This window comes from Salmo salar, chromosome ssa18, assembly GCF_905237065.1.
Source record: "Salmo salar chromosome ssa18, Ssal_v3.1, whole genome shotgun sequence".
Taxonomy (NCBI): Eukaryota; Metazoa; Chordata; class Actinopteri; order Salmoniformes; family Salmonidae; genus Salmo; species Salmo salar.
Window position 1 is genome coordinate 6,245,486 of NC_059459.1, and position 16,778 is coordinate 6,262,263.

The following is a 16,778-nucleotide window of genomic DNA, read 5'->3' on the forward strand; positions in this document are numbered from 1 at the left end:
CATGTAGTAAACCTGGAGAGAGAATTTACTCTGTACAAGAAAAGGGCTCCATGTAGTCACAGTTAAGGTTCTCTCTCGTTCTTTCTTTTCCGTGTTCTGTCAGTTAGCCCTGTAGGTAGACCTCTCTCCTTTCTCTCTTTTCCATGTTCTGTCAGTTTGTAAATAGTCCTTGTCATATACAATACCTGTGACCTACCAAATGAAGAAAATCTGTTTCTAATCCCGATGCTGTTTCTTACCACGATGTGAAACAAATAAGTATTTGAGAACAGCTTTTATATGACAGTCAGAGGTAATACATAGTGTTCAGACCAAGGTTGCACTGTACTGGTAGTGTATGTTACAGTGAGGTATATTATCATGCTACTGAAACTGCAGCTACAATAGTGATGTTACTGTACAATGATGAGAAATGCTTTCAGAAATACAATATGTTTTTGTGCATTTGACTGCCATTACATTTCAAACGCCTAAGCACTTGTTCAGTGGTTGTAGACAGACTGCAAAATGAAGACAGTTTCACCACTAATTCACATACAGTGAAACCAAGCTGTGGGACAACACAATATGAACAAAAAACTGTGAAAGTATCAGACAGAGATTCCTTACAGAATCACACAGAGCACGTGTTCTCAGGGTCCTGTTCAATCAAATCTGGTTTTCAGGTTTCCGAAGGTGAAACAAAGTCTTTCCAAGGCACTTGATTCTATTCACTTCTGGTTTCAGTCATGGACAAAACTCATACAAGATTTACATGCACTTATTTCACAATATTTAAACACAATATTTCATTAACTCTACATATTAGCTACATATTTAAAGATATTCTAATATACATTTTGGTATAATACACCTCACCCTGTGCATTGCAATGAGCAGTGACATTGTTGATTAGTGATGTGCTGTGGTGCTAGTAAATGTATTTAGGTTATAATTGATTATAGGCAAAATATACACATTAACTTTAAAATAAAATGTGAAATGATTAAATAGAACAATTTAAATAGTAACACCCTTTAAAAGTCACACAACCAAAACACTCCTAACTTAACACAGAAGACAAAGTCACTAAACCCCTAAATGCTGTCAAATAATTGATCTAACTCAAACCAATACTGTAGTCACAGTATCTCTCATTTCAATTAAGTTTTTAATCAGTCACTGCCATCTCAAAAAAAAAACACAAAAGAATCAACAGTAAAAATGTCTACCTCCATCAATAAATTGAGAACCCAAATATCAAAACCGTGCAGAAACATACTGTAGCCTGGTCGTCCCATCTATATGTGCTTTAGCCAGCTCTGAATAGTCATGTTTCGGCATGACATCAAACGAACAGAGGAATTGGCTAAAACACATACATATACAGTGTTCATAACAAAATCAACTAACGGGCGGGGGCAAGTAACTGGTCAAACAAATTGATTATCTTCATGGGGGCTCTCAGGTTGCCATCGGTTACTGTGTGTGCGAGGGCTCGTATTAAGTTTGCGGGGGCTCTCTGGTTGCCATTGTTTACCATGCAGCTGCAGGATGCGATGTAGAACCTCCAACCATACCTTGTAGCAGAACAGGTACTGTTCCTATAACCAGAGACAAAACAGATGTTACTACACACACACACAAACACTCATGCACTGTCACACACACACACACACACAGTGCAGTAAAGAGCTGACTGTAGTCAGATAATTATAGGATGTTATAATGATTTATGATGTGGTACATTAGTGGTTAGGGGGAAACAGCTTCTGGGTGGCAGCCTCTCTCTCTCTCTACCTCTCTGGGGGTCCACTAACTCTATTAACTCCAACTCTCTGGGTGGCAGCTAACATACTTTCTTTCGACCATCCAGACTCGTGCCACTCCAACCGCAAAGTGCTTTATTTTACAAATGATATATGATTCATGCATAGATGATTGACCGTCAAGCATAGATTTTTATAATTGTTACTCTTTCAGGGCTCGGTGGCTGGGTGGCTGAGCGTCAAGATTTTAGCTATGAAGGCTTTGGGTAACCCACCCCAGGACCAAAGAACCACCACTCAAACTGGGTTTGTGGAATATTTCATTTAATATTTGATTATGTAGGAAGCAATAGTGGATAGGATTATGGAAGCCATAGACAAAGAATCAATGGTAGCCTGATTGATGGTAGCCTGTTCAATCAAAAGTTTGACCTGTGACTCCTGACACTAACCTCATACAGGTAGGCCTACTGTACTGACCTTAGTCTGAATCATGCCATATCGCTGCAGTCTCATCTCCCTCACAATGTTACTGACGTTGATCTGAGGACAGAGAAGGACAAGGAGTTAGGTTCATGGAGGTTAGTACAGGTATCGCTCTGATATATATAAGGACTTTTAAGAACACCAAGTGAAGAGCATTGTTTGTATCCTTATTTGAGGTAAGGAGTGTGTGCAAGTGTGTACATGCATGTGTTTGTGGCTGGGTGTGCAACAATTATGTATATAAACACTAGAAAGCCATTGTAAAAAAAGTGTATTAACCTCTACGGGATCGGTGTCCCCCCTGCAGGACTGTTGAGCTAACGTGTGCTAATGTGATTAGCATGACGTTGCAAGTAACAAGAACTTTTCCCAGGACATAGCAGTGTCTTATATGGGCAGAAAGCTTAAATTCTTGTTAATCTAACTGCACTGTCCAATTTACAGTAGCTATTACAGTGAAAAACTACCATGCTTTTGTCTGAGGAGAGTGAAATACAACAAAAAACGTTTATCACGGCAACTGATTTGATACATTCACCTCTGAAGGTAAATATTATTCTTACATTCAGTAATCTTGCTCTGATTTGTTATCCTGAGGGTCCCAGAAATAAAACGTAGCATAGTTTTGTTTGATAAAATTAATTTTGATATTAAAATGTAGGGACTGGGTTCAATAGTTTGAACCCCTGCTGTGCCCCCCCCCCATCTAGATGTGTGAAGGTTAGTAACTTTTCTGCAAGGGAAGCTAATTATCCATAATTTATAACATTCCTGGAAGTGTGTAAACTTACAAAAATGATATGGTAATAAAAAATGTATGTTCTCCATAGTTATGTACTTCAAAATGTATCAATTGACCAATTCGGCACATTTGGGCAGACTTGATACAACATTTTGAACAGTAATGCAATGGTTCATTGGATCAGTCTAAAACTGTGCAGATACACTGCTGCCATCTAGTGGCCAAAAGACAAATTGCACCTAGACTCCTAAGCGACATAATGGCCTTTCTATTGTGTTTCAAAGATGATGATTTTTGGGGCGAAAACGCATGTTTTTTTGTTTGTATTATCTTTTACCAGATCTAATGTGTTATATTCTCCTACATTAATTTCACATTTCCACAAACTTCAAAGTGTTTCCTTTCAAATGGTATCACGAATATGCATATCCTTGCTCCAGGTCCTGAGTTACAGGCAGTTAGATGTGGGTATGCCATTTTAGGAGAAAATTTTAAAAAAAAGGGTCCGATCCTGTGACTACATAAATGTTTGCTAATATATTATATTCTATTATATCTTAATGCATACTTTTAACGTCTCCACTACAACAAAGAAATACTTAAATACATTCAATTAAATTGAAACATTAAATTGAAATACTGTAGAATTCTATTAATTCCTATGGAGGACTGGCTCCTTCTGAGGAGTACCAATATGGTGGCTTCAAAGTCTCTCATTGGCCAATACATAGTATCAGCAATCTAGTGTTTATACATCATTGGTGTGCACCTGTGTGTTCGAACTCACCGGGAGATCGTTCTCTATGAGACTCAGGATGACATCGGTGCAGATCAGTACTCCTGTTCGTCCTATCCCAGCACTACAGTGTACAGTGACAGGTCCTTTATGGTGGACTGCTCGGAGGTAGCGGATAAATCTGACCAGCTGCTCTGAACAGCGCGGCACACCGTGGTCAGGCCAACGGATAAACTTCAGGTGACGGACAAAGTGGGTCTCACCAGACTGGAACAGGAGGAGGGAACATATATCAATCAACTGATCAACCAATCAAATTCCAAATTGTAAAATTTTCCAAATGGGTTTTGTCATAAAGGAGACCAGTGCCTAAATCCGCTAAGAGAGAGCAGAGATGGCTGATGAAAAATGTAATTGATATGAGAGATAGTGTGTCCTTCAAAATGACTTTCGCTGGATTTAGTAGACACAAAAAATAGACACATTGTACTCATGCTAATTCATGCTTTACATTTTTTCCCTTCTTTTTAGTATCCTCTCCGTCACATCTATTTGAGCTGTCTCCTCTTTCTATCGTTCCTCCTTCCCCCTCACCTCTTTCTCCACCATGCGGATGATCTTGATGTGGAAGTATTCCTTGATCTGCTGGTTCTCCAGGCTGAGCTGGAAGCGTCCCGTGTCTAGGGGACAGCTCACCCTCTCTGGCCAGTAGCAGTGACACTTCACCCTGCCTCTCTCCACCTCCTGGGTCATCATGGCTATCACATCAGACCTGGGGAGTGGGGAACGAGGGTTGTTAACAATGTTGTACTATTCATGCCTTAAGACTTTAGTTACAGGTCAGCACTGACACACCAGGGTTGTGTTCATTAGGCACCAAACAGAAGAAAACGGACTGAAACAGGGAGGGACTACATGGGACAATAAGAATTTCTCATTTTCCCCTGCAAAACGTCTTCTGTCGAAACGATGCCTGGCGGAAACGATTGTGTATACACTAATGTCATGCACTGTATGTGAACTTCACAACACAGACCTGTTCTCCCAGACCATCTGCCAGAAGTCGGGCACAGTGGAGGGCAGAGGACCCTGGCAGGAGATATAGATGAACTCCTCACTGCCAACCTCCATACGGATATAACTGGCATTAATATAGTCCTGGTTATCACCCACTGGAACACGCGTCTTATCATCTAGAGAGCAGGAGTAGAGAGAATCAAATCAAATCTTATTGGTCACATATACATGGTTAGCAGATGTTATTGCAAGTGTAGCGAAACGCTTGTGCTTCTGGTTCCGACAGTACAGCAATATCTAACAATTCCACAACAACTACCTAATACACACAAATCTAAGAAATGGAATAAGAATATATACATATAAATATATGGATGAGCAATGACAGAGAGGCAGTTTCCTTCCTGTCCTTCAGCTCAGTTCAGAAGGACGACTGTATCATTGATGTGTTTGGGTGGTTTAATACATCATCCACAGCATAATTATTAACTTGACCATGCTTAAACAGATATTCAATGTCTGATTTGTTATTGTTACCCATCTACCAATCGCTGCCCTTCTTTATACGGTTTTCAAAAATGTTCCTGGTCTTTATAGTTGAATGAATCTGTGCTTGAAATGCAATACTTGACTGCAGGACCTTACATATGTTGTATGTATGGGGGATAGAGGACGGTGTAGTCCTTCAAAAATCATTTCAACCCCTATTATTTCACACAGAGTGTATCCACGTAACTTACTATATGATTTGTTAAAGAACCAGTGCAGTCAAGAATGTGATTTTCTTGTGTTTTATATACAGGACACACTTTTTACCACTTTAAAAGAGTGTTTTCTGTAGATCATTGACCAAAAAAGTACAATGAAATCCATTTTAATCCCACTTTGTAACACAACAATTTTTTGAAGAAATCCAATGAATATTTATGATACCCACTGTATACACTGGATGTATTTGCATCCATTTATAAATAAATATAAAGGGGTGGAGCAGGGCTGCAACCTCCAAAACCTCCTGTCATGGCCTATCTGCACTCACCTGCGCTGTCTAGAGTGCCTAATGAATTACTGTTGTTGAATTATGCAAGAGAACGTGACAACAACTATGTCAAGAGAAGGATGCCCAGATTTAAAATCCAAACACTTGGCTGTAGATTACACGTGTCTATACATACTTTACATTGTTTGTGAGCTCAGACATAATATCACTAGAATCCGAGTGTGGATGCTTTCATTTCCGCACATCTAATTTGTAAACATTTCAACTGTATTAAATGGTTACTTTTTTCAATTGCACAAAAGAATCCACACCCACTAAAATAAAAGTTAACTTTCTTCTCTTTCTTGTGATGCAAGTGTCGAGACACTGAGTTAAATCCACAACGGAGTGTCCTATCTAAGTTTAGCTTTCTCATTGAAACAGAAAATAAAGTTCTTTCTGGTTGTTTATCATATTTAAAGGAAAATTCCACCCCAAAACAATATTTTGGTATTTGTTTCATTAGTCCATTGTTGTTATAGTCCTGAAATGTTTTGCATGTCAGCAATAAAGTTTTCAAGATATAACTTAAAAATACAGAAATACTGGCTAACTCATTGAATCTGCTTTGTAGTATACCCTTTAGGTTGTATACTGGTTGTATAAGGACGTGTTGCTGACGTCTTTCAGCCACCATAAAAATATGTCTATATCTTTATTAACTATTATATGACCAGATAACAAACAAAATATGACATTTAAATTTTTTTAAATTAATATTATATATTTTAATATTATTATTATTTTTTTGTCATTTAGCAGACGCTCTTATCCAGAGCGACTTACAGTAGTGAATGCATACATTTCATACAATTTCATACCTATATATATATTTTTTTTCTGTGCTGGCCCCCCGTGGGAATCAAACCCACAACCCTGGCGTTGCAAACACCATACTATACCAACTGAGCTACAGGGAAGTCTGACATCTTGATATCGTCATGAAAAAGCCATCATTATCTGGTTGCAACAGGGACCATTAGGTTGTAATCTTACAACCAGAAAATGACGTAATTAACACGTCTTGTGTCAATTTTTCCCGCAGCTGTCCTCTCCAGCCCAGATTAGATGGTTCCAGTGCAGACTACACGGAAGCATGAAAGGGACTGTAGTTCAACCGGTTTAACAGGGACTTACAGGGCAGGATGTCACGGTAGCGGTTCTTCTCCCGGTTCTCCGGAGCTTTCCCCACTAGACAGTTATCAGACGGCTTTAGATGCTCCAAGGCCTGAAACAAACAGAAAATGTTTCCTGCTGCTATTGAAAAAGGCAGACCAAGTTACATGACATGGTTAACATACTTCATAAGTGTGTGTGTTTGCATGCATGCGTGTGTGTGTGTGCGCATGTGTATGAATGAGGAACACACAGTGTATGCCCACCATGAACTCTCGGACCAGCTCTTGCTGGTCTAGTTGATGTTGTAGTATATGTATGAGGGCTTTCACTCTGGACCCAGCGTATTGACTGGTCTTAGCTGGACTGATCATGGCTAGGCTGGCCAACTCTTCTTCTGATACTATAGGTGGACCTGGAAAGAGGAGAGGGAATAAGTTCTTCATGATTATAAATATGGGACCTATGCACTGTAGTTAGGTTTTCAAAAATCAACAATTTATCAGTGCTATAAAAATAATAGCCCATGGTGCAGAGCTCTGGAGCAGTTAGGGGTAAGTGCCTTGCTCAAAGGCACAACGGCAACACATTTTCCTGTCAGACTTAGGATTTGAACCGGCCACCCTCCCATGACAACTGTACCTGAGAAAGATGACATGGTCTCCTGACCTTGAGCTTCAAATGTCTCATCATCCTCATCCTCGCTGCTCCAGCCGTCTGATTGGCTGTTCTTGCTGCCCATCATGGTTTCGTCCAATGGCATCACAGGGATTTGGTTCCTGGGAGGGATCAGGGGGTAGGGATGAGACCATTTCTACTTTTCTGTAGGGAGGCAGACCAGACCATTTATAGTGTTTCGTAGGGAGTTGAAATCATGCTATTTTCCGTGCTTTTCTATATTGTATCTGATTTTATCAATAATTATGTTATGATATATCATTACTGATATACTAACTATCAAGTCAACCTCTATTCAACCAGGAGATCCCATTGTGATATGGTTATACAGTATCATCATAGGCAGCACAAGTTTGTGTTTCATCAGTGACTCTTTGCTGCCTCATTGTGGTCAGTCTACACTCCAAAAACATTGAGTAACAGTCTGTAGTTTGACACTAGAGATGTACACAGTGTACTCCGAGGACAACTGAGACACGACTTCAATATGAACACACAGTGCTTGGCATCCGACCGCAAGTCGCTACAGAGGGTAGTGTGCATGGCCCAGTACATCACTGGGTCTGAGCTCCCTGACATCCAGAACCTCTATACCAGGAGGTGTCAGAGGAATGCCCTAAACATTGTCAAAGCCACCCGTGTCATGGACTATTCTCTGTGCTACTACACAGCAAGCCGTACCGATGCACTAAGTCTGGAACATTTTACATTACATTTTAGTCATTTAGCAGACGCACCTATCCAGAGAGATTTACAAGAACAATTAGGATTAAGTGCTTTGCTCAAGGTCACAGACAGATTTTTCACCTAGTCGGCTCAGGGATTTGAATCAGCAACCTTTTGGTTACTGGCCTAACACTCTTAAATGCTAGGCTACCTGCTGCCCCACAGGACCCTGAACATATTCTACCCCAAGCCGTAAGACTGCTAAGTGCACTGAACAAAAAATATAAACACAACATGCAACAATTTCTAGGATTTCACTAAGTTGCAGCTCTTATAAGGAAATCAGTCAATTGAAATATACAGTATTCATTAGGCCCTAATCTATGGATTTCACATGACTGAGAATACTGTTGGTCACAGATACTGTACATTTAGAAAAAAAGTATGGGTGTGCATCAGAAAACCAGTCAGTATCTGGTGTGACCACCGTTTTCCTCGTACAGCGCAACACATTTCAGGCTGTTGATCAGGCTGTTGATTGTGGCGTGTGGAATGTTTCCGACATGTCTTTCGATGGCTGTGCGAAGCTGCTGGATATTGCTGGGAACTGGAAAACACTGTCGCATTCCAAACATGCTCAATGGGTGAGTATGCAGGCCTTGGAAGAGCTGGGACATTTTCAGCTTCCTGGAATTGTGTACAGATCATTGCGAAATGGGGACGTGTATTATTATGCTTTAACATGAGGTGGTAATGGCGAATGAATGGCACGACAATGGGCCTCAGGATCTCGTCACGGTATCTCAAATTGCCATCGATAAAATGCAATTGTGATCATTGTCCATAGCTCATGCGCCCATACCATAACCCCACCGCTACCACGGGGCACTCTGTTCACAACGTTGACATCAGCAAACTGCTCGTCCAAACTACGCCATATACGCTGTCTGCCCGGTACATTTGAAACCGGGATTCATCCGTGAAGAGCATACTTCTCCAGCGTGCCAGTGGCCATCGAAGGTGAGCATTTGCCCACTGAAGTCGGTTACGATGCCGAACTGCAGTCAGCTCAAGACCCTGGTGAGGATGACAAGGACGCAGATGAGCTTCCTTGAGACAGTTTCTGACAGTTTGTGCAAACCCACAGTTTCATCAGCCGTATGGGTGACTGGTTTCAGACAATCCTGCAGGTGAAGAAGCCGGATGTGGAGGTCCTGGGCTGGAGGGGTTAAACGCAGTCTGCAACTGTGAGGCTGTTTGGACGTACTGCCAAATTCTCTAAAACAACGTTGGAGGCGGCTTATGGTAGAGCAATTAACATTCAATTCCCTGGCAACAGCTGAGGTGGGCATTCCTGTAAACAGCATGCCAATTGCACGCTACCTCAAAACTTGAGACATCTGTGGCATTGTGCTGTGTGACAAAACTGCTGATTTTAGAGTGGCCTTTTATTGTCCCCGTCACAAGTTGCACCTGTGTAATGACCATGCACCTGTGTAATGACCATGATTGTTCCAAGATGGCGCCGAGCTGTATTTACTAGCTCATTTTCTGAGAATCGCATCCCCTTTTATCGCTAAGTGTGATTACCCAGTAAAGTTATTTTTAAATCTGGTATGACAGGTGCTTTCAAGAGATATTCATCTATAAATCTTAGAATGACAATATTACATTTTAAAAATGTTTTCGAATAGTAATTCAGTAAATTGTAGCACTGTTTCCCTGGGTGCATTTGACGGGAAAATAGTTAGTCAACGTCAGACGCCGATGTAAAATGCTGTTTTCATATATAAATATGAACTTTATTGAACAAAAGAATGCATGCATTGTGTAACATGATGTCCTAGGTGTGTCATCTGATGAAGTTTGTAAAAGGTTAGTGCTGCATTTAGCTGTTTTTTGGTTATTTGTGATGCATGTGGTTGGTCGGAAAATGGCTATGTTGCTGCTTTTACGATGGACTCCTCTAACATAATCTAATGATTTGCTTTTCCTGTAAAACCTTTTTGAAATCGGACGACGTGGGTTGATTCAGGAGAGGTGTATCTATAAAACGATATGAGACAGTCCTATATTTGAAAAAATATATATATTAAATTTCGTTATGCTAATGTCGCTAGGAGTTTTCCCTGGATTTTGATCCCGCAGACGGGACGGGACGCTGGAGAGGCTAACAGGGATGTAAACACATTTGTGCACAAAATGTGTGAGAAATAAGTTTTGTGAGCATGGAACATTTCTGTGATCTTTTATTTCATCTCATGAAACATGAGACAACACTTTACATGTTGCATTTATATACAGTATTTTATCAATATAGTTAGTCTGTGTAGCTAGCTATTGGTTAAAATCATGGGCATCAATACGGAGTTGGTCCCCTCTTTGCTACTATAACAGCCTCCACTCCTCAGGTACATTTTTCCAATAGATGTAGGAACATGGCTGCGGGGACTTGCTTCCATTCAGCCACAAGAGCATTAGTTAGGTTGGGCACTGATATTTGGCGATTAGGCCTGGCTCGCAGTCGGCGTTCCAATTCATCCCAAAAGTGTTTGATGGGTTTGAGGTCAGGGCTCTGTGCAGGCCAGTCAATTTCTTCCACACCGATCTCAACAAACCATTTCTGTATGGACCTCGCTTTGTGGAGGGGGGCATTGTCATGCTGAAACAGGAAAGGGCCTTCCCCAAAATGTTGCCACAAAGTTGGAGGCACAAAATCGTCTAGAATGTCATTGTATGCTGTACAATGACATTCTGTGTTAACACATTCTGTGTTAAGATTTCCCTTCACTAGGGAGCCTAAACCATGAAAAGCAGCCCCAGACAATTATTCCTCCTCCACCAAACTTTACAATTGTCACGATGCATTTGGGCAGGTAGCGTTCTCCTGGCATCCGCCAAACCCAGTTTCGTTCGTCGGACTGCCACATGGTAAAGTGTGATTCATCACTCCAGAGGGTTGTTTCAACTGCTCCAGAGTCCAAAGGCGCCGAGCTTTACACCACTCCAGCTGATGCTTGGCATTGCGCTTGGTGATCTTAGGCTTGTGTGTGGCTGCTCGGCCATGGAAACCCATTTCATGAAGCTCCCGACGAACAGTTTTTATGCTGACGCTGCTTCCAGATACAGTTTGAACTCGATAGTGAGTGTTGCAACCGAGAACAGATGATTTATAAGCGCTACGTGCTTCAGCAGTTAGCGGTCCCATTCTGTGAGCTTGTGTGGCCTACCTCTTCGCAGCTGAGCTGTTGTTTCCACTTCACAATAACAGCACTTACAGTGGACCGGGGCAGCTATAGCAGGACAGAAATTTGATGAACTGACTATTTGGAAAGGTGTCATCCTATGAGAGTGCACTCGATTTTATACACCTGTCAGCAACGGGTGTGGCTGAAACCTTTTGAGGATCTGAGTACCCATGCCAAATCTTTTCAGTCTCCTGAGGGGGAATAGGCTTTGTTGTGCCCTTTTCACAACTGTCTTAGAGTGTTTGGACCGTGATAGTTTGTTGGTGATGTAGACACCAAGGAATTTGAAGCTCTAAACCTGCTCCACTGTAGCCACGTCGATGAGAATGGGCGCGTGCTCGGTCCTCCTTTTCCTGTAGTCCATATCATCTACTTTGTCTTATTACTCATGTTGAGAGAGAGGTTGTTGTCCTGGCACCAAACAACCAGATCTCTGACCTCCTACCTATAGGTTGTCTCATCGTTGTCGGTGATCAGGCCACCACTATTGTGTCATCGGCAAACTTGATGATGGTGTTGGAGTCGTGCCTGGCCGTGCACTCATGAGTGAACAGGGAGTACAGGAGGGGACTGAGAACGCACCCTGAGGGGCCCCTGTTTTGAGGATCAGCGTGGCAGATGTATTGTTCCCAACCCTTACCACCTGGGAGCAGCCCATCAGGAAGTCCAGGATCCAGTTGCAGAGGGAGGTGTTTAGTCCCAGGGTCCTTAGCTTAGTGATGAGCTTTGAGGGCACTTTGGTGTTAAACGCTGAGCTGTAGTCAATGAATAGCATTCTCACATAGGTGTTCCTTTTGTCCAAGTGAGAAAGGGCAGTGTTGAGTGCAATAGAGATTGCATCATCTGTGGATCTGTTGGGGCGGTATGCAAACTGGAGTGGGTCTAGGGTTTCTGGGGTAATGGTGTTGATGTGAGCCATGACCAGCCTTTCAAAGCACTTCATGGCTATAGACGTTTGGACTGTGATAGTTTGTTGGTGATGTAGACACCAAGGAATTTGAAGCTCTAAACCTGCTCCACTGTAGCCGAGTCGATGAGACCTTTAGGCAGGTTACCTTAGTGTTCTTGGGCACAGGGACTATGGTGGTCTGCTTGAAACATGTTGGTATTACAGACTCAGTCAGGGACAGGTTGAAAATGTCAGTGAAGACACTTGCCAGTTGATCACGTCTTGGTAATCCGTCTGGCCCTGCGGCCTTGTGAATGTTGACCTTATTAAAAGTCACATCGGCTACGTAGACTGTGATTACACAGTCGTCTGGAACAGCTGGTGCTCTCATGCATGTTTCAATGTAATTTCCTCGAAGAGAGCATAGAAGTAATTTAGTTTGGTAGTAGCCGACCAAACTTGCTAACTGCCTGGTACTCAGCACTTTATTGTCCTTCTAATCACTCGGACATCAATGCAAATGTAAAGAAACATTTTATCAAACACTCCATGAGAGACCATGAGCTCATGTTGCGCAACATTTCTATAGGCTATGCAATTGCGTGAGAAAACAGAGTGATGGCCTCTAATAAAAATAGGAGAATCCCATCAGCTTTCTTTAGGCTTACTATATTTATTTCTTAACTTCACTTTCCTAATATTAAGCACATTGCTTCTCTTTACAACAGGAGTATAGTCTACCTGGCTGGCATGAATATGAACCACAGGAAAAGCATCCTACATTCGCTAACCTATTTTTGTTTTGTCATTACGGGGTATTGAGTGTAGATTGATGATGGGAAAAAACAATTTAATCTGTTTAAGAATAAGGCTGTAACGTAACAAAATGTGGAAAAAGTCAAGGCTTCTGAATACTTTCCGAAGGCACTGTATATATATATTTTTATTTTACCTCCACTTACCCCACTCTCCCCTACTGGCAACAATGTGTGATTGTTATTGAGAGACAAATGGAGAGGAGGAAAAGAGGAGAGGAGGATAAGATCAGTCTTACCTGTCCGAGGCTTCATGGAGCAAGTTAGTCATACTCTTGCTGGACAGGCAGCAAGCCGGATGAGAGGGTTTACTGTTACAGCTCTCCTACACACGCACACAAACCAGAGAGAGAATGGGAGAGAAAGAGAGAGAGAGGTGACAGGTGAGTGTGGTGGCTCCTATTTTCATGATAGACTGCAATGCTACAGTGTTGTGTGTATGTGTGTTACCTGTCCAGCCATGTCCTCTTCTGTGAGGGCCCGCAGGCGAAGTGAGGGGTGATAGGAGGGGTCGGGGGGTAAACGGGGGGTAATGTCCTCCTCTACATCAGGTACTGGATCAGAAGTCCCCTCTGTAGTCAAATACACAGGCAAAATTACATACAGTATGACTCAATTATTTAGAAGGCCCAGTGCAGTCAAAAATGTTATTTTCCTGGGTTTTATACATATATTTCCACAGTATGAGGTTGGAATAATACTGTGAAATTGTGCAAATGTAATGCCATTCCTTCTTTTTTTTTTACATGAAAATTCATTTTGTGAAGCCAGCATACAAATACAAAATATAATACACTATAATACATTCAATATGGAAAACACTGGAAAGATAATTATTCCATCTCTGCAGTCTACTGCCCGACCATGTATTGTGCCTACATTTGTCCTATGTCCCAGTGTTCAGCATCCTACATCTGTTCTATGTTCCACTGTTCAGCAGCCTGATGGCCATCGGAATAAAATGTACCCTGCTCCTATTCTTTATTTATTTCAAAAAATGTTATTAACCCATCCACCACCACCCCTCTTCGGAGGACACATATCTTTTTAGTTTTTTAATGCCCTTTTAGTGTAAGAGCCGTTTGAAAAGACCGCCTGTTTTGGTGGGATAGAGTTTTGGCCTGCCTGGTGACATCAGCAGACGGTAAATTTGTTAATATATTAGAGGCTGTTGCCCTATATACATAGACTTGAAATCAATGGCCACTTTAATAATTTGTAACACTAGTCACTTTAATAATGTTTACATATTTTGCACTACTCATACTGTATTTTAGTCTCTGCCGCTCCGACATTGCTCGACCAAATATTTGTATTTTCTTAATTCCATTCCTTTACTTTACATTTTTGTGTATTGTTGTGAAATCGTTAGATATTACTTGTTAGATATTACTGAACTGTTGGAGCTAGAAACACAAGCATTTCGCTACACTTGCAATAATATCTGCTAAACATGTGTATGTGACCAATAAAATTTGATAAGAAAGAGTTACAAACCTATCTGCCAATAACAACTAGTTTCCAGTTTTCCCCTCCCCACTCAGACCACTCCCTGAAAGTCAGAGAAATTTTAGCTTGAGCTATTTAGCTTGAGCTATTTTTGTTTGTTTTTAATTAAAATGGTCAAAAAGAATCATAGTAAGGTACTTAATTGTTACCCAGAAATGATTTGATATTGAGATAAAAATGGCTGCATTGGGCCTTTAAGTACATTTTGTTTAGGATTTAGGCCTGCAGATTGAAATATTTACTTCGCTAAAAATAGCTAAAAGTAACACTTTTTAAGTATGAAACCCCACAACAAATATTACTTTTGGATTAACTATCCCTTAGATCTCACCAGGGGCAAGGTCCTGCTGGACATCAGGTGAGGAGCATGCAGAAGGGTTGTAGTATGGTTCGGCTTTGTTCGACATACGGGCTTCGATGAAGACTGACACATTTGATCCAGTGCAGGATGCCATGTTGGATCCATTGCTGGTAGCCATGTTGACTTCAGGGCAGGAGGCCATATTTGATCCAGGACAAGATGCCATATTTGATGCAGGACAAGAGGCCATATTTGATCCAGGACAGGAAGCCATATTGGATGCTGATCCAGGACAGGAGGCCATATTGGATCCAGGACAGACGGCCATGTTGTCTCCAGGGAAGCCCATAGAGAAGAATGCATCAGTGCAGGGTGCTGTGTTAGCCCGTGGTATGTCTCTACAGATTGTGAGTTGGATGTTTCCCTCAGCCTGACGGAGGATATCCACCACCTTACAGTGGCTCAGACCTGATACTATTATACCATTCACCTAGAACACATTTGAATACAACAATGACACATATTTAGTACAAATATACAGTTGAAGTCGGAAGTTTACATACACTTAGTTTGGAGTCATTAAAACTTGTTTTTCAACCACTCCACAAATGTCTTGTTAAAACAAACTATAGTTTTGGCAAGTCGGTTAGGACATCTACTTTGTGCATGACACAAGTCATTTTACCAATACTGTTTACAGACAGATTATTTCACTTATAATTCACTGTATCACAATTCCAGTGGGTCAGAATCTTGCATACACTAAGTTGACTGTGCCTTTAAACAGCTTGTAAAATTCCAGAAAATGATGTCATGGCTTTAGAAGCTTCTGATAGGCTAATTGACATCATTTGAGTCAATTGGAGGTGTACCTGTGGATGTATTTCAAGGCCTACCTTCAAACTCAGTGCCTCTTTGCTTAACATCATGGGAAAATCAAAAGATATCAGCCAAGACCTCAGAAAAAAATTGTAGACCTCCACAAGTCTGGTTCATCCTTGGGAGCAATTTCCAAACGCCTGAAGGTACCATGTTCATCTGTACAAACAATAGCACGCATGTATAAACACCATGGGACTACACAGCCGTCATACCGCTCAGGAAGGAGACGTGTTCTGTCTCCTAGAGATGAACGTACTTTGGTGCGAAAAGTGCAAATCATTCCCAGAACAACAGTAAAGGACCTTGTGAAGATGCTGGAGGAAACGGGTACAAAAGTATCTATATCCACAGTAAAACGAGTCCTATATCAACATAACCTGAAAGGCCGCTCAGCAAGGAAGAAGCCACTGCTCCAAAACTGCCATAAAAAAGCCAGACTATGGTTTGCAACTGCACATGGGGACAAAGTTCGTACTTTTTGGAGAAATATTCTCTGGTCTGATGAACAAAAATAGAACTGATTGGCCATAATGACCATCGTTATGTTTGGAGGAAAAAGGGGGAGGTTTGCAAGCCGAAGAACACCATCCCAACTGTGAAGCACGGGGGTGGTAGCATCATGGTGTGGGGGTAGACAACGACCCCAAGCATACTTCCAAAATTGTGGCAAAATGGCTTAAGGACAACAAAGTCAAGGTATTGGAGTGGCCATCACAAAGCCCTGACCTCAATCCTATAGAAAATTTGTGGGCAGAACTGAAAAAGCGTGTGCGAGCAAGGCAGCCTACAAACCTGACTCAGTTACACCAGCTCTGTCAGGAGGAATGGGCCAAAATTCACCCAACTTATTGTGGGAAGCTTGTGGAAAACTACCCGGAACATTTGACCCAAGTTAAACAATTTAAA

The 16,778-nt window shown here is 41.5% G+C and overlaps 1 protein-coding gene across 4 annotated transcripts in view; it reads right to left on the bottom strand.

Annotated features, from left to right (window-relative positions):
* Positions 1-259: 259 nt before the first annotated feature.
* LOC106576846 (tyrosine-protein phosphatase non-receptor type 13) overlaps positions 260-16,778 on the bottom strand; it is a 79,588-nt gene continuing 63,069 nt past the window's right edge. For all 4 annotated transcript variants that reach the window (XM_045700685.1, XM_045700684.1, XM_045700686.1 and 1 more), the window contains 11 exons: positions 15,021-15,480; positions 13,631-13,752; positions 13,420-13,505; positions 7,527-7,663; positions 7,151-7,299; positions 6,906-6,996; positions 4,749-4,905; positions 4,307-4,484; positions 3,764-3,979; positions 2,229-2,291; positions 260-1,583 (listed from right to left, as the gene is read on the bottom strand). In XM_045700685.1, the coding sequence (XP_045556641.1) occupies positions 1,413-1,583; positions 2,229-2,291; positions 3,764-3,979; positions 4,307-4,484; positions 4,749-4,905; positions 6,906-6,996; positions 7,151-7,299; positions 7,527-7,663; positions 13,420-13,505; positions 13,631-13,752; positions 15,021-15,480 (1,830 nt within the window). In that variant the 3' untranslated portion in view covers positions 260-1,412. The remainder of the gene's footprint in view (positions 1,584-2,228; positions 2,292-3,763; positions 3,980-4,306; positions 4,485-4,748; positions 4,906-6,905; positions 6,997-7,150; positions 7,300-7,526; positions 7,664-13,419; positions 13,506-13,630; positions 13,753-15,020; positions 15,481-16,778) is intronic.